The sequence below is a fragment of the Eutrigla gurnardus genome (genome assembly GCF_963514095.1).
Source record: "Eutrigla gurnardus genome assembly, chromosome: 19".
Taxonomy (NCBI): Eukaryota; Metazoa; Chordata; class Actinopteri; order Perciformes; family Triglidae; genus Eutrigla; species Eutrigla gurnardus.
The window spans coordinates 6,721,304-6,744,964 of NC_139930.1; the positions used below are offsets into that span (position 1 = coordinate 6,721,304).

General features: G+C 42.6%; 1 protein-coding gene across 2 annotated transcripts in view; it reads right to left on the minus strand.

The window, feature by feature from the left end:
• Nucleotides 1-1,531: 1,531 nt before the first annotated feature.
• The window catches only part of LOC311029740 (protein unc-13 homolog B-like), a 67,708-nt gene continuing 45,578 nt past the window's right edge, over nt 1,532-23,661 (minus strand). For both annotated transcript variants that reach the window (XM_084035032.1, XM_084035033.1), the window contains 28 exons: nt 23,336-23,410; nt 22,543-22,762; nt 22,212-22,439; nt 21,915-22,056; nt 21,536-21,705; nt 19,769-19,884; nt 18,750-18,913; nt 18,094-18,244; nt 17,857-17,925; nt 17,410-17,499; nt 17,171-17,308; nt 16,452-16,582; nt 15,753-15,838; nt 14,314-14,440; nt 14,066-14,162; nt 13,250-13,393; nt 12,638-12,715; nt 12,271-12,348; nt 7,830-7,918; nt 7,591-7,737; nt 6,257-6,380; nt 6,103-6,156; nt 5,922-5,999; nt 5,011-5,158; nt 4,750-4,806; nt 4,482-4,574; nt 4,217-4,376; nt 1,532-3,764 (listed from right to left, as the gene is read on the minus strand). In XM_084035032.1, the coding sequence (XP_083891158.1) occupies nt 3,479-3,764; nt 4,217-4,376; nt 4,482-4,574; nt 4,750-4,806; nt 5,011-5,158; nt 5,922-5,999; nt 6,103-6,156; nt 6,257-6,380; nt 7,591-7,737; nt 7,830-7,918; nt 12,271-12,348; nt 12,638-12,715; nt 13,250-13,393; nt 14,066-14,162; nt 14,314-14,440; nt 15,753-15,838; nt 16,452-16,582; nt 17,171-17,308; nt 17,410-17,499; nt 17,857-17,925; nt 18,094-18,244; nt 18,750-18,913; nt 19,769-19,884; nt 21,536-21,705; nt 21,915-22,056; nt 22,212-22,439; nt 22,543-22,762; nt 23,336-23,410 (3,540 nt within the window). In that variant the 3' untranslated portion in view covers nt 1,532-3,478. The remainder of the gene's footprint in view (nt 3,765-4,216; nt 4,377-4,481; nt 4,575-4,749; nt 4,807-5,010; nt 5,159-5,921; nt 6,000-6,102; nt 6,157-6,256; nt 6,381-7,590; nt 7,738-7,829; nt 7,919-12,270; nt 12,349-12,637; nt 12,716-13,249; nt 13,394-14,065; nt 14,163-14,313; nt 14,441-15,752; nt 15,839-16,451; nt 16,583-17,170; nt 17,309-17,409; nt 17,500-17,856; nt 17,926-18,093; nt 18,245-18,749; nt 18,914-19,768; nt 19,885-21,535; nt 21,706-21,914; nt 22,057-22,211; nt 22,440-22,542; nt 22,763-23,335; nt 23,411-23,661) is intronic.

Below are 23,661 nucleotides of genomic sequence, written 5' to 3' on the forward strand. Positions count from 1 at the left end.
AGCACACCCTGTGATGGGTGCGCATGCTCACACTGATCTGTGTCACATTTTCAACACCAGGTCATGATTGACCTCTCTCTCTTAGATACAACAAGACGTCTGCTGCATTCTGGAGGTTAAACATGATTTGATTTCTTCCTAAAACCACAGCGACAAATTATGACTTCCTGGCTGATAACATCCAGGTGCTTTCAGAAATGGAATTTAATACCTGGACGGGAACACAAAGGTACACTGTGTCGTCCAGGGGACCTCAACATGAACCACTTGCTAAATTAGTTATTGTCTGTGTGTGTGTGTGTGTGTGTGTGTGTGCTACAGCACTACAGATGAACGTCTACCAGATGTGCATGCACATTATGTCCCAAAGTTGTAAAAGCAGACCTTGTGATCATTCTAATGAAGACTTAATCGTGTCACATGGATCAATTTACAGATGTTCAAAGAGATAAAAGAACAATTCAAGAGCTTTGGGATGTAAAAAAAAGAACATATTGTATTTTTTAAGGGCAAAGTTATGAGATGAAGTTCCCCTGGAGAAACAGGAGGAAGAGAAGATATATTTTTGATACTTCAGTCTTCAGCTCCTCTTTCTTTTGGCTTTCCACCTTTAAAGTCAGTGTTTGTAATGTATCCTTAGTTCTAATTGGAAACGGCTGCCTGCAACAAAAAGCTAAACACTGCATACACTCCTACTAAAGTCACTCATAAGATCCTTTCATTCAATTTTAAAGGGTCAGTTCACCTACATTACAGAAAAAACCCTGGAGAACTTAGCTTTTTTCCCATCCAGACTCAGAGATTCTGAGATTTCTGCTCTCAGCCAACTACAACGGAAGTGAAACATCACAGAGGAATTCAACTTGGACTTGGTTTCCTGATACCAGAATGATTTTGTGAAGGAGTGAGTCCTAGAGGTGCTCCTCATGTAAAAAGAGTTTCTTATTGAGGTACGGCACAACCTTGTTCGTTGTTGGTTAAAGTGACGTAAGAGTTTAGGAACATGATTAAAACGAGAATTACCGCCTTAACCAATCACGTAGCATTTGAAATCCACGTCTGTCCAAAATGTCACGTCTCCATCATTTTACCCTATGTTGATGTTCTGTCAAATGTTCATTTGTGTGTATTACATCTTATGGTCAAAAACATGTTTTGTACAGGCAGACAACAACGGGTGTGGATGACACATTTACCCTAAAAAAGTTGATTTAAAAAAATGACAAAAGCATATTGAACAAATGCATTGAGCCCTGAATAAACCTCTGTAATTTGTAATTTGATGGATTTATACAGTTGGTGAAGCTGAGACGATTATAAGATGTTATTAAAATAATAATATACATCCATGGCCACCTGCTGACTATTCACTGAATTTGAAAAAAATCTCTCTTGGATTAGAATCACTGTACCTTTAAGTAGAACATAAATATAGATAAAAAATATCGATATTGACGTGAGGGAAAGAAATCCCTCAAATCTGCAGCAAATGTATCACACTGTAGGAAAAAGCAGGTTGACACGTTATAGATACTTCTCAAATACTTTATACAAAATGCATTAATCAGAATGTTTACATGACAACAACATTGCAGAGTACTGACACACATAATACAAAGAAAACACCACACGAGTGCAGTTACAGTGACGGATATACTGTACGTGTGAACTATTGCGGTGATTTAGTTACAGTGCAAGGGTTAACACGTTTAGAAAATACAGAAGAAAAAAAAAAAAGATCCAAAGTGAACACTTGTAACTTGGCACGAGGAAGATATATATTAAAGAATGGCTATGAGACAACGATAATGTTGCGTAACAAAGAGGAATGTGGTCTAGTGGGGTGAGAAACGTGCACAAATGGAGGATCTCACATTATACAGCAATATCCTCCCTTCATTAAAAGTAACAGTTCAACATCCTTCCATCAGTTAGGAACTAATTCACCGGCACACATCTGATTGACATCGTTCCAAACTATCGGAAAAGAGGATTTAAAAAGGAAGCATTTACAAAACATCAGGAAACAGGAAACACAAAAATACGACAGACTGCAAAGAAAACCCAGCCTAGATATCGTTACCACGTTTGCAATATCAAAGATAAAAAATAGAAAACGATAAGGAACATCACTTGGAATTCTGGGTAAAGAATGGCTGATCCTCGCGGCTGAGAGCCGGAGGAAACACCGGGATTCAAACATCGTTTGTCGTAAGGCCACTCATACACAGAGCAGGAAGATACATGTAAACCAAGTTATTCTACTCTCCTTATCATCGAGGTGAAATGTTCAGATATCCAGTTTTTTGGAAGAAAAAGTTGTTACCTGAAAGTTCAACATGACACATATGAGATAGTTTATCACTGTTGTCAGTCGAGGACGCGAGTCGCCATCTTTGTTATTTGAACACTTTATTCTGAGGACGAGTCTCTTCGTCTCGTTGGAACTATACGGTTTGCTTTTCACGGCGCTGCTCCGTTCTGGCAAACACGTCCGTCCCCGGCGGTAAACAACCTGGCTTTGAAAGCACGGACACAAATAAATATGTATATAAAAAACAAAAACAAATAAAATGGCTGCACCGTCACGGTTTCACTAGAGTTATTAATGGAGCTTAAACTTGAAATAAATATGGCCATACGGGGTCCATACTGTCATGAGGTTTGGCTTCAAATCATATCGTTGTTGATTTTACCCCAAAGATAACAGGGAAACAGGGAAGGGAACTTAATATGGCAAGGCACACATTTAACTGATCATTTAAACTAAGGGGTACAGTTTAGGGTTTGAGTATCTTCTCTTGTACCAGATTCACCAGTATTTCATCAGCTTCACTTCCTGTCTGCTCAATACCTGAGCTGTCTCCTAGCTACCGGACGGCGTTTTCACATTGACTTAAACCATCACAGTGGAGCTACAGAACAGGGCGTTCAAACTACGTTTTTATCTTTTTGTTAACTTTGCACATTCACAGTTTGCAGAGTGTAAGGCATCGAACACGTGTCCACGGTTTGAGGGGTTCGGGTGGGGTCTATTGCACGACAACACTGAGGAGGTGTGGGAACTGGGCCCGGGCATCCTCTGCTCCCTCGAGGCTTGTGGCGTTCGCACTGGGCCACTCCAGCTGACGAGGAAAGGGGGTCAAACGAGGTGACGTGACAGAGCGAGTGGAACATCTGGTGTGTGAGAAGGGTGTTAGCGAGTCTGTGTGCTGTACAGTCGTTCGGTAAATGACCCGTGTAGTGTTTGAGGAACACGCAAAGTGAGTGTTTGTCCAAAAATACCCCGAGTGTGTCGGTGAGCTTGGCAAGGCGCCACCAAACAGTCAACAGCAGCTAAGACACGTCGACGGTCTAAGAGTCCACATGGGCATCTATAGAACATAACTCCCTGCTTGTTGGCGAGACGGCACGGGAGATTCTTCTCTTATTGTGAAAGGAGGAGACCTCCCATCCTTCCTGTCCTCATCTCTCCCCCTCATCTGCCCTCCTCGGCCGAGCGAGTCTCTGATTTCAGCCTCACGAACTCCTTGGCCACGTCGTCGTTGGAGCGCTGGGAGAGGATCCGCATGGCGGTGAGGCCCGTGTCGTCCATGTGGATGCGTTGTCCCAGCGGGAGCCAGCAGGCGCAGTTGCCCCTCCCTGTGATGTCTCTTAATTGTATCACGGCCAGGCCGACCACTCTGTCAGCGCGGCCGAAGCAGTAGTCTTTGACGCAGACTTGCAGCTCGTAGCACTCGAAGCCATCCAGGTTACCCAGAGCGCTGTGGGGGGAGGGAGGGAGGGAGGGAGGGAGGGAGGGAGAAAGCACACAGGTTGAAGCTGCGCTAGGCAAAAAATCAATCACCTGGCTCATCCTGTTAATGGTGGGATTTTGTTTGAAAAAAGACTCAAAATAGCTACAGATCAATATTATGTCCACTGTGTTATTGATGAACCCTCTATTTGCTGCAGCTCAAGATTTAAGTATGAAATCCAAACTCTGAACCAGCAGCAAAACATGAGCGAGGCTGGCAAACATTAGCATTGCTGATGTCACATGACATCATCCTGAGTACTGAAGGTCAAATTCTTCTAACAAGGTACACAAGGCTGGACATGTGGACATCCTCCACATGCAGACGGTAAATCCACGTGATGTGAAGATGTAAACAGTGACTGTATGAACATCTGTCAATGTTTTGTTCCTTCGTGAGCAATTCTAATGTATACTTACAAATGGAAGGTCTCGTTGAACTTGGGAGACCAGCAGTTATTCTTGGATTTGGTCTGGAATTTGCGTTTCTTGTCGCTGAGGTGAGGCCCGATCATGGTGACCTCCACGAAGGGTCGGAACATGCCCGACGTCTGCCATTTTAAATCGCTGGCTCCCATAACTACATACGAAAATAAAAAAAACACGTTAAAACGCAGGCATGCTCGGAGGATGATGAAATCGTATGTGAAAAATGCCACATCATGTGATGAAAGCTCAAACAGACCTTTGAGGGTAACTTTCCGCTCCCCATTCCCAGGTTGGGTGTGCAGCTCTGTCTGGACGGACACCTCACCTATCGGCTTGTCCACGCCCGACCCTAGTTCAAACCCACACACACCAATGAGCTTCCATTTGGCCCGAAACAAGCTGAGAATCAACTTTGATGTATAATGAGAGGTTGGGATAGGGCTGAACTCGCCTGCCTTAGTGGCATGGAGTGACAACAAACAAAGATGTACAAAGGGAGGGCGGGTGGGGAAGGAGAAACCTACCCCTGCTGGGCTGTACTTTTTCATTGAGAGTTAACCTAATACCCTTTCCATTGTGCACTGGCACAGAGGCAGCACAGGAGATAAAGAAAAGACAGCAGCAACATGTCAACAGATTCCAGCATCAAAAACACTTTAAATACAGGCACCAAAAAGAGTTTCAGTTTTAATCACACACAGATGCTGCCCTCTTCTGGTTGACCATGGGTAAGGCATTCTCCCTGTGCTCTTTTAGATGCATCATGAGGTCGTTGTGTGAACTACCTTGTGCATGCTGGGTGGTCACAAAGGTCTTGATGAGCGTGTCTGTCGTCTGGGTGTAGAGGGACAGGGCGTGGCGTAGCGACGATAGCTCGGGACTCTTCTCCAGGAACGCCTTCTTCAGTCCGCTGCCTCCTGCGTGGAAGTATTGCTGCGAAGGAAACAAAGGGTTGATCGACATCTAAACATCTGGAAGAACGACTGGAGGTTTACTAGAAAAAATGTTGAGTTTTTTTTTTCAAATGTAAAGATATAGTCGCTCTCCGTCTGTGTGTTTTGTAATTAGATCCTCTTCATGCTTCGTTGACGTAGCCGGCTCGGCCGTGTGTGCTCATACAACAGTTCCAGCTGATAACGCCGCCCCGTCCCGCCATCGTCACAGAAGTGTAGCACCCACCCTCCGGCTCCCCTTCAGGTAAACACTGTTATCCCTGTCAGCACTTCTACCCTTGTTTGCACTGTCAGTGCCGTTAGCTGCGAGCTGCCGGCTCAGCCGTGGCAAGAACCATAGAGAGGCAATAGAAATGCTCCAATCTCATATTTAGCAACTTTAAAAATGGAAACAAGTAAATTCAAGTCAATAAAGTGATTTTTTTTTTTGCTCCGGACAAAAATGTATGCAATCGTGGGAAAAAGGTCAAGATAAATAGCCAGGATTAACCTTTAATAATGAAAACAATCACTGCATTTCCTTAAGGATATGTTTAACAACAACAGAATCCATTTGGCATTTTCTCCAAAAGTCCTTGTTTCATACACTTTATTCCCTGGTTTGTTAAATCTGATGACTTCTGGTCACAAGCTGCTTACACAACCTTTCAGAGAACGTGATTAATGGATGAATAGTTGATGAAGCAAATTCGACCCGTCTAGCCTGCATCTGAATGAAAGAGAAACCGGCGGTATAAACTGACCTTGATCGTGTCCAGTGCCACGTCCATGACAGCACACTGCCTGGGAGACAGGCTTTTGGCCTCCCCCGCCATGTGATCCTGCACACCCAAGTGTTGAGCCACAAACACAGATTAATGAGGGATTTTGGTGTCTCTGGGGAGGAATTGAACATTTGTGATAAACGTGAAGACACTGTCACACCTTGAGTTTGGAGAGTTGGCCCAGTTCTTTAGCAGCGGAGAGAATCTGTGCTCCCTGTAAGGAAAAAAGGGGGAATTGACTTGCTGCTCTTCAGCTGTTGGATTTCTTTTCTGCACTTAAAAGTCAAATAAAACTGGAACGCTGTTAATCTTACAAATGTGTCGTTGCCCTGTGGCAGGACGATGGTCTTCTCCAGGCTGCTCATCACGATCCTCCACAGCTCCTTCAGCACACGCTTCAGTACGGTCTTCTCACACACGGTGGCGAACAGCGTGAGCCTGCAAGTTGTCGAGTGGACGGGGATTAATTCATTTTCTGTCCTGGGAGCAGACGCACCGGGAAATTAATGTGTGTTTAAAGTCGCGCTGAAATGAAAAATGCCCTTTTCACCCTTTTCCATCACATCCCCTTACGTCATGTTGTTCATTTATTTAACATTATGCCAAAAGATTATTCTATTTCAAAATCCAACAAGTTTTTCTTCCTGGAAAACAAAGTCAGATGCATGCATTACCATCAGCTAGTACGAACCCATTTCAACCTAAATGATATCCATCCATCAATCAATCTGCAACTCCGGCTCTACGCAGTAAGAGAAGGTCGTTAGCTAATCGTTTAAATGATCAAATCAACTTCCTCCCAATGTTAAGTCCCGCCTCCTATTCTGTTTCACTCAGATATAAATCATCACACCGACGCTAGATAGTTTATGATGAAAAAACTTGACAGAAAGAAACTCGACTTTTTAGTTTTGTTTTAATGAAGTTATGCTGCTGTTCCTCGTCTCTCAACCTTCTCAAAGCTCTGCTCTCTGCTATGTTCACATTTTTAGAGAAAGTTTTCCTCATTAATGATGTATCATTTCATCCATCCGCAACCTATTGTTTTAATCAGAATGTTTATTTTTAGAACACCACCCTCCTGATCCGCAGATATGTAACTGTAATCTGCTTATATCTATTGCAAAAGTCAAAGGAGTTGTCAGGATGGCATTTCACTGGAGTTGTACCTGGTATGATTTCATGTGACAAATAAACAAACTGATTGATAATAAGCGTGACCTTCGCTATAGCTGTGAGGTCATAAAATGACCAGTGATTTGTCCTCCCAGCTACAATGCACTCATGTCATTACATGGAGTAACAGCCATGTAGTAGTAAAGCATTTACATATTTCTCTAGTGACATCAGTGAGTCAGCCTTTTGGTTTGCCACTAGAATGTAACTAGTTTTCTTCTACTTCTCTCTTTATTATAGTTCCTGTTTCCTGGGGTGTGGTAACCCTGATTGGTGCTAGTAAATTGTTCAAACTTAGAAACACTTAATAATAGAGATTTATCACACAGAAGAAGAAAAACAAAAAAAATTGGAGCTACCGTTGAGAGGAAGGTACCAGCCAAAGTGTCTCTAGAAACGTGAAATGTCAAAATCTTGAAACATTTCACAACGTTGGGAAGAGAGCACCAGTCTCAAATCCTAATCCGCTCACCTTCCATCCAAGAAGTCCATGAGAGGCCGGAGCATGTTGTCAGAGTCGCCGTCCACCTGGTTCTTGCTGTTGTCGTTGAGCGGCCCTTTGATCTGGTACAGCAGGGACGCCATCTGTCGCATACACTCATTGATGCGGTTCTGGAAACTAGAAGGGAAGAACATGGATAAATGTAAGCGTAAATGTAGACAGAGTGTGTGTGTGTGTGTGTGTGAGTGTTTGGAGTCGGGTTAATCTACCTGTTCCCAAACGTACTGCTGAGCTCATCCAGCACGTTGTTGAGCTTCACCTGCAGGTCGTTGAGCAGGTCGCTGGCCTCAGTGTCCATCTGCACACAGACAGGATCCAACCAATGGATGCATTGCATTTCAAAACGTTCCAAATCTAAGTCCAAAAACTTGAAGATGCAGAGAAAATAATGATAAGCATGTTTCCATCTCTCGGAGGACATGGGCACTCAACAGCAATTCGTAAAATACTTGAATTTCATATTTGCTGCTTTTAGGCCAACTTTAAAGCTGCACTTCACCGCAAAAAGCAGCAAGATTTCAAGATGTGAAAAAAATAATCTCAATAACCATCATGTTATTCTGAAAAATACACACAAACACTGCCAGTTCGTCATCCAATGGTATGAGAGATTGACTCTGATCTCCTGTTTGTAGCAGGGACATGTTGATCACAGACACCATGATTGTAGTTCGTTAAGAGTAGGGGACAAATAAATGAAAATCAACACACACACACACCCGCGCAGACCCACCTTTTTACCAGCAGTCTCCAACTTTTAAAGGGAGCACACACACAAAAGAAAAAAAAGTTTAATACTGCAAGAGATCTTACACATCTCACAAGCACAGGGTGAGAGAAGAGGCGGGGAAGTGATTTAGATCCACCTAAGTCAGGTATACTGTGGCATCATCTAAATAAGCACTGCCTGCAGGAGAGCTAAGCCATATGGATGAAGACATGGTGCGGCTCATTAAGTCAATGATCCAACGGCCTTTTGATTCATGGCCTGTCAGGGTCGCACGGCACCATTAGTGAGGGGAGTCAGAGACGTGTTGTGCTGCGGAGCACAAAGGGAAGGCTTCGGGGGAGAGAAGGCAGCTCGAAATGGATCGGCTTCTGTTTGAAATGTGCTGCTTTGCCTGGGAGTATTTTGGTGCACATGGGGGTATTAATATTCATGACTCCGTACGCCTACACTCACCTTCTCGTCTCCAAACGCACTTTGGGTCTATGACAGGGTAACACAGGACAACCTCAGTTAACCATCTTTTCCCATTTGGACATTAACTTTAATTTATATGAGGATGGAACTACAGAGGATCGATGGTCATTATACAAAGTGCTGTGGAGGGCAGCAGATACTGGTGTGCATGGAACCTACCTTCTCCACCGATTCATCCATCTTTGCGTGTTTAAAAAAAAAAACACAATGAGAATTAAAAATGAAAAACTACCGTTTCTTGTAACCATTAACTCCCTAAGCCCACAAATACCGCAGGGTTTTCACATTGGAAAGCACATGCTGTATTTGTAACACCCACCTTCTCCTTGTCGGGCTATTGCAAACAAAAAAAAAGTCACAAAGAAAACACAAATTAATAAAGGGAACACCAAAAAGTTCAGGAACAACCTTTGTTTCAGGGGGAATGAGTGAGCAGTTTTGAGGAAGGGCCGAGGGAAAATACCACAGGAAGAGGGTGAAAACTCCAGGTGGAAACCAGCACAGAGGACGTGTTAGAAAGTAAACAGTGAACTCCATGAAAACCACAGGGACGTCTCGTTTCAGTAGGAGTGAGCATCACGGAGATGCTGCTGTTAGTAGGAAAAACAGGGCACACTTGGACTCCTGGGAATGAAGAGGTTAAAAACCACTTCAGACTGCAACAAACCTCAACCTCATTTTCCTCCCCCTCTTCCCCTACTTCTTCTTTCTCCTCCTCCTCCTCCTCCTCCTCCTCCTCCTCATCATCACTCTCCTCAAACTAGGAGCGGCAGTGAAAAGACAACACAACATCATTTAATGTGACTGCTGCAAATACCAAAACCATATTCATCAGTTTGTTCTTTATAGATGAACATTTCAGTATATGCAGACATGCATCACAGAACATGTTTGCATATACTGTGAACTTGCCTGCCATGCTAGCATTCTAGTGTTGCACTAGAAAAGAGAGGGAAACACATGATTGTGACTTCATTCTCCCCAAAAAAAACAGCTTTTGACTCATTTCATATGATTTGCTTCTTTTAAATTACATACTTTAATGTATTCAATGGTTGGTTACTTAATATATTGATTTCATTGTAAATATTCATAATACTTGGATGGACAGAGACCCAGAAATACAAGCATTCGTATAAGCTATGGATTGTAAATAGAGGAAATAAAGTTTATTTTCTGAGCTACAAAGTAGTTAAAACCTATGGAAGCCCATTTCTGCATGTTAAAGAAAATATTGTGATATTTCTAGGTTTTATTGCGATACATGATATATATCACGATGCATCTCCTCTAAAGCACTTCAGAAATGCACAATTTAACCCTTTGATGCATACAATACCACCAGAATGATGAGCCTAGTAGTTGTTTGTAAAAAAAAAAAAAAAAAATAGAAATACTACAGCGCCATCCAGTGGTAAGAAGTGAGAATCCGATGCAAAAATCCATTCCATTGATACGGCTCCATTATATGGATGCAGCCCTTTACTCCATGATCCCTGACCGGGTTTTACGGGATAGTGAAAACCTCCATGTGGACCTGAACGACCGCCTTGCCTCCTCAACAGTCCCTATGCATCAAACCACGACACACTTTTATAACACTTGTGGGAGGCTGAGCTGTTGTTTGCTAGGCAGCACTTTCAGTCAGGAGTTATAGTAGCAGTGGGTGAACGCACACTTGTTAGCTCGCTACCAAGAAGCCTCAAAACACCAACATGAACGGTGAGGCGAAGATGTTGTTGCACCATTTTAGTCAACCGAAGTCGTCTGAAAAATAAATGTTTGTGCTCTCCCAGAGAAGAGGTCAGACAATGTAACGTTATGTCTAATTTAAAACTGGAAAATTGGTATGCACATTTATGTCCCCCTTAGGATGAATTGTTATTATTTATTGATCATCTGACTGTTAATTCCAGCACCTCCACCAGGATAAAACTCTTATTTATCCAATACTTGGTTTTGACCAAACACCTGCACAACTAACGATATCCCCTTCAACATCAGCAACGTTAAGAGACTAGAACTACTGTAAATGCTAACGAGGAGTTGGCTATGAGACTGTGGATCTTCTAGTCGACTACCAATGGATCTAATCTGCTAGCATCCACAGCACCTACCAGAGCCTTTGCTTCCTCATCCTTGGTTACGAGCTGCTGTCCAAGTCAGAGCAGAGGGAAATAATCAATTCAGTGGTGCACCGTGCACCGTTAACCCCATTAAACAACCAAAAGATTTACTTTAATATGAACAAATCTCCGCTCTGCTCGGACCATGATAGGAACCTACCTCCTCCTCCTCCTCTCCTGACTCCTCTTCTTCCTCCTCCTCCTTTTCATTTTGCTTTAATCGTAAAGTAAAGCACTTGTTGAAACTTTAGCTACAGTGTCAAACAGCTACTCTTCTACGATAATAAAGACGACGGCTACAATGAATAGGATAAAGCACTACATGCAAAAGCATAGAAGGGATTTAAAGCAGAGGGAGGTCACAGCTAACGGAGAAGTTATTCATTGTCCTCACTGTAGTTACACGAAGGACACAAACAGAGAATGTGATTTCATTAAGTATATGCCTCAATTAGTGTCCAGCCTATGAGACAGCACAGGGTCTGATCTCTTGTCAGTATTGATCTATGCTCATGCTTTCATTGACAGCATCACATCAGACACCGTGATGGCGTCTGATGTGATGACCTTTTCAACAACTTCCACTACGGACTTGTAAAAACTCTGCGGGGAGGAATCACACAGAGACGAGTCGCTAGAAACGCACCACCCATCAAAGCATTGTTTTCCTACTGGATCATGCTTTTATCACAGTTTTAGACGCGCATAAAAGTTTAAAAATATTCTCTTTTGCATAGAGAACAGTCAACAAGATTATCAGGAGTGTGTGTGTGTGTGGTTGTGTGGGCGAGCAAAGACAAATAACAATGATTTTAGTCCTGCTCGACAACTTGCAGCCGATCAAATCGAGCAAGAGGCGGGCTTTACTACTTAACCAATGCCTTCCTGTTTTGATGCCGGTAGATGAAAAGTTGATATTAGTGTTTTTTAATTATGATGTACTATGTATTTTTTCAGTATGTCGTGAACACAAACCCATTGCTTTTTCCCGTCCTCCTCATCTAACAGCAGAGCAACAGCAAGAGCTCCACGTCTGCTTGAATGCACATTTGACCTCCCTCGCCCCACAGGCCGATAAGCTGTTTTACCTGACAGCTTTGTTTTTGAAGCAGCTGTGCCTGTTGCAATCTGTGCTACCAGGTATCTACTTCACATGGTCTCAACTACCACTACTGTACATACCAGCGCTTCTTCTGTCGCAAACTGTTTCATGAGAGACACAAATACAACTGTTGTACCAGCAACCACTCCTAAGAAATCTTCTTTTCATGACCACGTCATGTCATAGCTCGTCACCCATCCAAGCCTTTTTTGCCTTACCTGTTTGGCACCCATCGACTCAAACATCTTCTCCAGCTGGATTCTTAACTGCTGCACATTATTCATCAGGACACATGGCTACCAGAGAGACAGAGAATACACAGCAGGATTACACACATGTAGGAGGAAGACTCCAATATCTACTAGTGATTACATTCACTGCCATGTAACAATATTACGTTTCATTCATGGAATTAAAAAAAGAAGTTTGACAATGTAACGATGGAGCCACTGGAGGGTCTGTAGAGTGTTAATAACAATCACCAACATGTGTTTGATTTGAATGAAGTAAACCACAGCAGTGACTTTGAAATGGCTCATTGTAGTATGTAAAGCACAAATGATGATGAAGGTGTTGAAAACTTACAATCTTCTCCTTGTCAATATAGGTAGGAAAACTCTTGGTCAGAATGGCACTGTATTGCAGAAGAACTTTGGCAATAGTCTGTAGATACAGAGGAAGGAGAAGAAGAGATACATTCAATCTGTATGGAACAAACTGTTGTTTGAAACTAAAAATCAAATGACTTATTCATCATGAAAGCTTTCCCAGTGGGGACTATGTTACACTTTCAGGGAGAATGTGGGAAAGATCTCTCTCAGCTACTACATTAGAAACATTGCCAGATGTCCTGTGATGTATTCTCTGCTATCAAGGAAAGCAAATCCCAAAACACAAACGTGCGCTGTTCCTCCATCCTCTCAAATATCACATTCCCTTTAGACAGTGAATGTCCCTCTGGAGTCCAGACAACTTAGAGCTAAAATGATTTGTTTCTAATAAAAGAGAAGAGCCACAGTCAGATGTGGTGTTATGATCGCTGACAGTCAATTCATGATCAATTATTCAACCCACAACGCGTTTCATGTAACTCCTGCAACTATGAGTTTAAGACAAGAATGTTTTTTCCAAGTCAAATCCTCTTCCAGTGTGATGGGCTTGAGAGTGGGTTCTAAGTGCCCAGTGAAGTGTGTTTACCTTGGAGAAGCGGCGGCTGTACTGAGCCATGACGTTGGGGTCGGGACATTCCAGCTTCTTGATGATCTCAAAGCTCTGGTTGAGCTGGGTGAAGATGTCGACCACGGAGCAGGAGAACAGAGCGTGCTCAGACGTCTGCTGGAACTGTAAAAAAACACACAAATATAGAAACGATACTTACACTGCTAGAAATAAAGGTGCTCACTAGAACCACAGAGGGTTCTTTGGCTCGTCTTCAAAGGAGGAACCCTTTTTGGATCCTGGTAGAACCTTTTTCTAAAAGTAACACCTGGAACCCTTTCAGAATGTTCTACCTACAACCAAACATAGAGGGGTGTAGCTAGAAACATCTGTGAAAGGTTCCACCCAGAACCCCTCTGAGAGGTTCCACAGAGAACCCATCTTTACTCTCTGGAGGGGTGTCAACAAGAACCCACACAGGAAGCTCTACTAAGAAGCCCTTTCTATTCCAGGGGTTTTATTTAGTACCCTAAAGCTGTTGTGGTGCAGCAACAACAATCATGGTTCACAATCAGTTTTTGGGTTCTCCCTTTGAACAATTCTTGAAGTACTCTTTTATTCAAAAAGGATAATTTGGATGAAAAGAGTTCTTAATGGAACCCTCCGTCTCACAAAGAACCCTTGAAAAACCCTTTCTTCAGAAGCAAATGGTTCCAGGTAGAACTAGAGTTAAAAATATATTCTCAAACAACTTTGATACTGTGTGAGATTTCAATGATTTTACTATTTTTATGAAAACATAACTTCTTCAGCAAAGGTCACAACATATTGAGGGTCAATTTTTAATGTTCTTACTCCATCTTTTTTGTCTCTCTCGAGGGCTCCATGCATGAACTCCATAGACACATCCTCATTTTCCTCCAACCACTGTAGCACAAATTGTAGGAACCATCTGCAAGGACAAATAAAGACAACATGAGTTATTTTTTTTAAATGTATTTCTATTTTATTATGTAACAAACCAATGCTGGGGCTAGGGATCGAAGAAATTAGAAATGTAACATTTCCCTATTCCTGTGAGGGAATAAGTCAAAAGCACTTACGATGGGTAGTCGGGAACAACGCCCTTAAAACTTGGCAGCTCCTTGACGTATTCATTGTTGAGCCACTTGACCTTGAAGTGCAGGTTCATGTAGTCGGTGCTCTTACACAGTCTGTGCTTCTCGTGCTCTGCATATACAAAAGACGTGGAGATCCTGTTAGCACTCTGAAATGTTTCGCCAGAGTGTGGGAGAGATTAAGTTGCATTATGGGAACTCATCAGGGGGATTTGAACCATAACTGTGGAATAAAAGTCAGGATATGTCAGCCTCAGGATTTTAATTTTGACACAATTTAATGGACATGTAAAGCTAAATTACAAGAGTGCACTTTAATCTTAATCTCACCCACACCATAATTTCATTCAATAAAAAAATAAAGTAACATTTATTTTAAGGGCTGAAAGGTCTGTAGTACTCGAGTCCGGTCTCGTAAACAATTAATAGTAACTGGATGTAACTCCAGTTCTATGAGTTTGAGGAATGAAAGGAGAGGAAGATTGAGTGAGATGGAGCCTGGACAAGAGATGAGACCAGATTATCATAGTTAATAAAAGTGCACCATTATAATGCACCAGCCATACTGTTTATAACACGGACCTGCAAACTGCATGGGAACATAGAGTCATCTGTCACTGTTTATCAATGTTATCAGAGACTTCAGTCTGCGTTTACACATTTTTCTATAATGTCTACCGTTTTCTGCCTGAATCGAAGACCTGATAAAATGTAAGGTTTAGATAGATTAGTTGTGTTCATCCTGACTGCTTCATCATTATGCCTATTATGGTTTTGAAGACTTTATGTGCTCTGGGCTTGTTCCTGACTTGGTCTTTGTCTTGACTCAGAATCTACTAGACCTGGTTTTGGACTCGACTTGGGAACCCTATGCTGTAGTTATGATTATCTGAAATCTAAACAGGCACTTGAGTGTCTCTTTAGTGACCATCGAAAAGCTACTACTGCTCTAAAACATCCAGTTCCATTGAGTAGTGCTTCTGGAGCCAAATCTCTCTGGACTCATTCCATCTCTGAACAAATTTCCCATCCATTTTTAAAATGAATGCAGATTGAAAATGAAGAGTCCACCACTTCTGTACTGGAAGAGATATTTCACAGTGATGGTCTCTTTAGGGGATTGCTCTGAGATAAAAGCTGACTGGGGACCGGTGGTGCTCTACAGAACAGTGTGTTACAGTAGAGACATAAGCAGCTTTCAAACCCTGCAGAGATTATTTCACTCTTTCACTTCTTCCATTCCCTCGGATGGTTTCTACCCCAGAACTTCTCTTCTTGTCATTTACAGTTCCATCAGAGCTTCTCTTCTATAATACTTGTTGTTACTCAATTCAACACAGCAGAATAACACTAAAAGTGTGTCATTGACATGACACAGCAAGTGACCGTGAATGGGACGATGGCTTTCAGACACTGTGACTTACCTTCCATAGCATACTTCATGTCTTGAGCGAACAACGTCCACATGACCTCCGCTGACACCTTCCCCACGCTCAGTTCTTGAGGGAATCTGAGAGAGAGAGACATGGAAATTTAACTCAACTAGCCGGGTTTTCATTCAACCCTCAAGCGACAGTGAGATTTTTTAAGTGTGATTTAGGCGCATTTCCATCAACTGGTGTTTTTCAGTTTGGTCAAAAGATGGCGCTGTAGACTACCACCAGAAACCAAACAAGTTAGTTTAGTCATCTCACCAATCTGCGATAGAAAAATAGAGAGAGGACTATTGGCTATGTTTTATGATTTCCGGAGAAGATGTTCTCATCTCACATGTTACGGGAATATCCAGGAAGACTCCGACAGCAGAAACAGCTGATCTGAAATGTGAGTTAAATATTTGCTGCGCCAGAATGTATTCCATAATCCATTCAGCGTATCAACTCTTTTCCGAAAAAGGTAAAAGCGTTTTTTTTTAAATCTGCTATTTTCATGCATTTTTTTGATCCTTCAAAATATGTGTAAAATATGTGAATACAAACACGGCTTATGATAAAGTGGATCTAAGTATTGAAGAAATCTCCCACTCACATGTAGCAAGAAGCAAAAACAAGAAAACTGCTCAAGATTAATTTCCTTCCATTTAAAAAGGCAGTAAAGATAAAAGTGTGTGTGAGGTTACTGACTGGTTGAGCACAGGTGTGTAGGAGTTCCGGTCCTCCTCGATGATGGAGACGATGAGCATGATGAGTTTGGGCCAGAAGTCTAAGTTCTTGATGCTCGGACCCTGCTCCTCCAAGGGGAGCTCCTCTTTGTTCTGGATGAGAACACAACACGGTTAGCCACCAAAGAGACAGTAACACAACCAGCACAATGTGGAAACATGGATATATTTAATGTATGCGCATGGAAGCGACTGATTTCCGAGCGCTGCTTCGCTCGCTGTATGTGTGTGAGTAAATCAGGCTTTATTTTCCCCTTCTCTCCCATGATAGCGAGCTAGACACATTTTTAAAGTCATATCGTGATATTAACGATTATCCCGCTAAATTGAAATTACCCACGATCGCTAATTGTGAGCGTTTTTTTTGTCCGGAAACGCAATAAAATCCTATCCCGATCCCTAGTGTGTACGTGTGCCCTTGTATCGTGTCGCAAGTATCTGCACGGAGCTGAGAAACTATGACCGGGCATTCAATTTAGCCTATTATTATTATAAAAAAATGAATACTTTAATGGGAAAAAGAGCTAGATATCGTCTTGATTTTGGTAAAAGCATCAGCTACCAGCGATCACTCTGACATAGTCGACCCCTGACATCATCGTCTATCAACACAATCCTAGTTCCCAACTGTCTGATTAAACAAGCAAGCTTTTTCCTCACGATGACCAGCATGTAACTTACTGTGTCAACAGGTTGGTACTGTCTGCTGTACAGCTCGTGGCAGTTATTGAAGATGTAATCGTATGTAGAGTTGAGGCAGGCCTTGACACAGTCCCTCACCACCTGGCTGGCTCGGGGCGGAGACTGTAACTCCTGGACCTGAACACCAGATGGAGATGCAACACGAGCAGTGAGTGAATGCAAATAACCACTAACAACTACAACAACAAAGAAAAGACACATGACACATTGGGAGTTACCTTCATCCTGAAAAAGGTGATGCTGGTTAGAAGGTCAACGGTGGATTTCAAATCCTGCAGGCGATCCTTGCTGCTGGCGGGAAAGTGGTTCTGCAGAGGAAAACATTTTAATAGAATGGATTTAGAGACCTTCACTCCTGTGTAAGACTCTAAATCACATTGCTGTTACAGTTCATACCTGCAAACAGACATTAGGTGATAAAGAAACATAACAAATCCACACGTGCATCACAATGTAATGCATTAAACTTGCAAACACAATAAGCAAAGGTAGAATAATCCATTCTGTTGTGAAATGGGTTCGTTGATGAGGTATTTTGCATATCAGGTTAAAATAAACACAATATTATCAACACTCCTTCAGAAACATTTGAATGTCAGAGCAACAATGCAACTTCTGAGAAGAATATCAGTGTGATATTTATTTAGTACAATCAACAATCTTACCCTGTAGGTTGAGAGGTCAATTCGCAGGGAGTTGTGTAGCTGGTCTAAAAGCTTGACAAAGCGTTCTTTCTGTATGGTGAATACAAGAAAAAATAATAATAATAAGAATGAGAGATTGTACACACAGACACATATGTACATTGAAATGCGGAGGCTGCATGTGTTCATGTATTACTAGTAGAGAAGTAAGAGAGAGACATATTTCTGGCCTGTGTGTGTGTTACAACTAATACAAACCCCAAAATTGGAAGCAGCAAAGCGGTCGGAGGCGGACACATTGGTGGAGGCGGTTGTGTGGGCGTAGAAGGCATTGATATTGGCTAGCAGGGTGCTCATCACCGCGGGAACCCCGGGACACATGTACTTAGATGACAGACAGGCGAAATGCCTGGAAAGCACAAGCACAAAAAAAACCTTGATGAAGACGTGGGCAGCGAGGCCTCGCCTGCCTCTCATTCCATCACACTTTACAAAGACAAGTTAAAGCATTGTGGGAGCACACGGTGAAGATCTGGGCATTTATTAGGTCAGTCTGTGTCCTCTCAGGGGTCTTGTTTTCACCTAATGATCCCTATTAGGAACGGGCATTTCATCTGCCCACCAGACAGCCGGCTGAAGGATGGCCCCATTGGAGTGTGCTTTGTGTGAATGATGGGCCCAGCTAACAGGCATCTGTATGGAGCATGACATTTCATGGAGACAAATCCATCCTCAGCCCATTTATAATTGATTTTCTTTCATACGGAGGCCGACGGAACAGCAGCGGCATTGAGAGGCACTTTGATATGAGAGGAAAAAAGGCGGCAAGGGAGGGAGAGGAACCGGAGGGGGGGGGATCAAGAGGTGACACGTGGACAGGTAGGAAGAGAGCCACTGTGGGATCTTGGACTCACGTCATGGCCTGGTAGATCGACTCGATTCCGTAGCGCATGGCAAACTCGTCCACGATTTCCTGGGCCACGTCGTCATAGTAGATTTTCCAGGCATCGTCTCCACGAGCTTCTGGGATTTTCACAACACCCTGGCCGAGCATGTCGGTGGAGTGGTGGAACAGGTTCTATGGACAGAAACATTAAAGCTGAGCTGAACCGGCGTTTTAAGAGTTTCTCGTTTCTGTATGGTGAAGTAGTTCTCAGCGGGTAGGCAGGCGGGACAAAACGTCAGAAGGGATTTGATTTGATTGTTGATTACCTCTCGACCTTCTCCAGCTCTGTGCAGAGCCAAAGTCAGACTGATTGATGGATGGATGTCATGATATTATTGGTTAGAATATATGGTTACTAGCTGATGTAAGCATGCATCATATTTTATTTTCCGGGAAGAATAAGATGTTGGATTTTGATATGAAAATACTAAGAAATTGTTTCTTTGTCAATTTTCAGCACATATTGTTATTTATGTGAACAATATGACTGTGTTGTAAAGGGTTAAAAAGGCTTTTTCTTTTTTAATACTTTAAATATTTGGATTACTTTTGTACATCTGGAATGAGTATAATAAGTCCATGGAGGTTTATGCTCAGGGATAATTATATATGCACAGTGAAGATATTGAGGGTTTAAAAGCTTTTGGCATGTCCTATTATGGGATTGTGAGCTGTAAAAGCACACACTATATACTGTAAAGCCGTGTTCACTACTGGCGCTAACCCTAAACTGCGTGAACACAGCATACGACCTATTTGGAATTTCAGGGTAGATTATGTAATTGTTACAAGAGTATCTTCCCATCTACATCACTGATAGTAAATGCCAGACCTCTCATCACATCCAATTTGATCATTCACATGTCATTCCAGATGTCCTGTGGTGGTTGTGATTTTAACAGGCCCGACTACTTCAGGCTTCTTTGGCATCCTGTGTGTTTAGGTTATTTGCATAAGCACAACCCGTGGCAGGTGAGAAGGAAATACCTCATGCAAACAGGTGTACTGCACATGATAAGGAGCCACTTTCTCCTCTCCTTTGATCTCCACGTTGATTTGGAGGCGAATGGCACCTGACACGGCCGACTTGTCCGTCCTCTTCTCTGTAATTAAACACAAAGACATGCAGTCATGCAGATACACAGCCACGCCAAGACACACACACACACACACACACACACACACACGCTTTCTCGATTCATAAGTCCAGGAGAGATCTGTGACACGGAGGCACACAGAACCCGGTGTATTAACACTGCACTAATTATAGACTATTAATGTGGCAGTGCTATTGTGGGGGGTTCTGTTTCTACACTTTGATGGCAGTGTGGAGTCGCCAACGCTAAATGAAGTCCTCTCGCTGATGGCGAGGGAGACGATGGCAGTGGGCTGCGTGGATCTGCGCCTGATCACCGAAGACACTTGAGCCTGAGAGCTTGTCTGCAGGCGGAGCTCGTGGCGGCTCACCCCTGCTATTTGCCCTGACAGGCGCATCATTAGGGGTAATTTGTACATGTCGGAGGAGAGGTCGATTTCCGACTGGAGTGCTGCTTCTTGATAATCACACATCAGGAGGAGAAAGGGGGAGAGGATGGAGGGCCGCTCCGGAGCACAAGAAGATAGAGGGTCGAAAAGAGAATACGTTGTTTGAATTGCATAAAGCTTACTCGACTGATAATTTATGTTGCTTTAAATTCTAATACCTAATGACGCCTAACCAAAGGAATATTTTGTTCATGTGATTATCATATGGATACTAAATTGAACACTTCCTGTCTCCCAGTTTACAAGAAACAACAGCAGATTTATTGGCACATTCATATTCAGTACCACGGCGTCCCAGTGGAAGATTTATGAATGCTATTTGCAGCACTTTTAATCAAGTAAAACAAGACAGTGAATGTCATCCCTATTACATACAACATGGTTGGAGAGTTTTTAAAGGATAGCGATCAAAGCAAGATGACATGATGCCTGGGCGGAGTAAATCAGTTACCTAATGGCGGATGTTTATGTTGACGCCTGCTTAAAGCTGATAGATTTTAAAAAGGACACAGACAAATAGAGACAGGAGCAGATTTTATCCAAGAGGCATCCAAGCTACCTGTATTTGTGAAACCAGTGCTTGTACAAAATAGCGCAAAGGACTGATAATCAGCTCCTGTGCATCTTTAATTGACCACATTCAGGTCTCATCCTAATGAAAATAGTACTGAATGATGACACAAGCGCAAAGGGACTTCATGGAATAGGTTTGGCTGGGAAAGCCATTATTTTCCAATATAGGCCTCGGGGCTACTCCTTGGCCATGTAAAAAAAAAAAAAAAAAAGTAGCCGCGGGCAAAGTTGACGTGGCTTATGAGGTTCAAACAAACCAATGTTTCTGGAAAGAGAACTCTGAGCACACAGATGTGGGCAGAATGCCTTTATGGAAGTAGATTGATTCTACATTGAGAGAAAATCAAAAGAATCAAGACAGACATGGTAAATGAGCAACAACTTACAGTCAGGAGTGAAAGTAGGCCGGTACGGTCCGGTACTCCATACCACTAAAAGATTCAGTACGCAGCACTGACACGATCGTTAGTTACCTCCTCCAAGGCGGTTATGTTTTCAACTCAGTTTATCTGTTCGTACATGTATTATGTGCCACTTTCATTCACACTGCGAGGGAGGGGATTCATATAATCACCTTGTTGTAGTAAGTGTGAGCTGTTTTGTGTAATAACAGTATTCTTCTTATTGTACACTGACCCAGGTTGTACCAGACATCCATTTCTCCGCTCAGCGTTCGGACTTCAATTATACTCTGGCCCAGGAAGTCGTCGGATTCTCGCTTCAGACGCTGCTTCACCCTCGACTTGATGTCATCATCCTCGTCCCACACTCTCACTTTAATTCGGTCTGAGGAATTGTGGCACTCACTGGCAAAAGAGGAAAAAAATATACATATATAAACTCAAGAATAGTTTAATACAAGGTACAAATCAATCAAAAATTAAAATGTCAGACTTTGACCAATGAATCCTTCTTAACTCAAGGCTCGTGTCTTTTTTATACAGTATATGGGCACTCACACTTGAAAGAAAACTTTTACATTTGCCCACATATTTTATAATTAAAAAACACTTACAAGTGGAACTTCTCCTCCCAGACCGGATTGAGGTTGCCATAAATGGTCTTGGTTCTCTTCTTGGTCTTGCCCACCTGAACGGTGACATATGGATCACTGGATCCTGTCTTGTCCTTTGCCTGAAGTCCTTGGGCGCAAACAACTATCCCGATGATGGCGAAAAAAAGACAAAAAAAAACAACAAAAAAACAACCGTTAGCATTAACAAGAATCTCATGTAATTCAGCTGAGAATTTAACTTTGAAGTTGTCCTTGAATTCATCAATATTTTTTGTCAATTTTGATCCGTGGAGTCACCTGTGATGGTGATCTTGGCTGACCACTTGGAGGTGCCGTCCAGTACGCTCTGCTTGATGGTCTTCATCTGCTGGGCATGGATGGCTTTGCTGATAATAAACACTTCCCTGATGAGTTCAAAGATTTCAGGTTTGTTCCGTTCCCTGATCTTCATCCTGTCCTTCATGGCCATGATAATATTCTGAGTCCGGTCTTCAGCTCCATGCTTGGAGCTCTTCTCCGCCGCACCTACATATTTCACAGAAATAAACAAGGATTAAAAACCATGCGGAAAACATTATGTACTCGTAGTAGTGCATTGATGTGTAATCGTTTTGGGGGCAGTACTCACGCTGTAGACAGTCAGCGTTCAGCAGCTCTTGGCACTTCTCGTGGCACTTGACCCCGCATTCAGAGCAACGCATGCCCTGGCGGGCTATCCCCCACAGCAGCCCCTCGCACTCATAGCAGTAAGTAGGCGTAGTGGCGGTCCACACCTCGAAGTTATGTGGTGTAGTGCAGGATATGGGGTAGATGAGAGCCTGAAGGGTCTTCTTGTACACATGGTTTTTCTATAGAAAAGAGACAATTATGAAGAATGCTTTCATATCCAAGCCTTTAAATTGGGTTCAAACTAATTCAGGTAGTTAGCATGGTTAGTTTGGGCTGTGTGAAAGCTGTCAATTGAACTCTGTTACAGGTCTCAACCAAACCAAGCCTAATATCATAACTTTTGGGGGAAAAATTAACTGGGCTTGTATCCGACTCCATATACTTTGTTTGTGAATTCCATGATTAAAAGGTGTGTGACAGTGATCCAACAGTTATACGCCTCATGCACGTGTCTGTGTACTCTGACGTTTGCAGTTTGCATCCACCGGTCATCTGGGAGCGTGCAGGTCACATTCAGGTGGTTTAATAATCATGAATATACAAATCAAAATACTAGAATTGGTTCTGATGATGCAGGATGACAGTCGGCAAAACTTTCCAATTAATGAGTTACCTGTGAGTCTGTATAACTCTAACTTTTTCTCCTCTTTGTTTGTTTGTTTGTAAAAAGTCAGTGTGAACAGATGCAAAGATGCAAAGTGCATTTCTTTGATCCACACCAAATGAAGGAAGGTTTACGGTGTTGTACTCACCAGCTCCTCATCTTTGATTGAGGACCGAGCAGCCATGGCAGATGCGATCCCCGCCTTCCTGGCTTGGACGAGAGACTGAACGACATGAGACACAGTGGATTTTAGCTGAGTTAGCATTTATCAAACGCATATACAACCCACAACCAAGCACAGCTCAAATACTATAAAACAGGTCAGTACTGTTTAAAAAAAAAAAAGGAAGGGGGGGGGATGAGTAGGGTTATTATTTTTCACCAATGATGGAATTTTTACCACGTGATCAGAAAACCCATGTGAGTATAATTTGTTTAATTGTTTTAATTTAATTAGTTAGTTAGTTATACCAG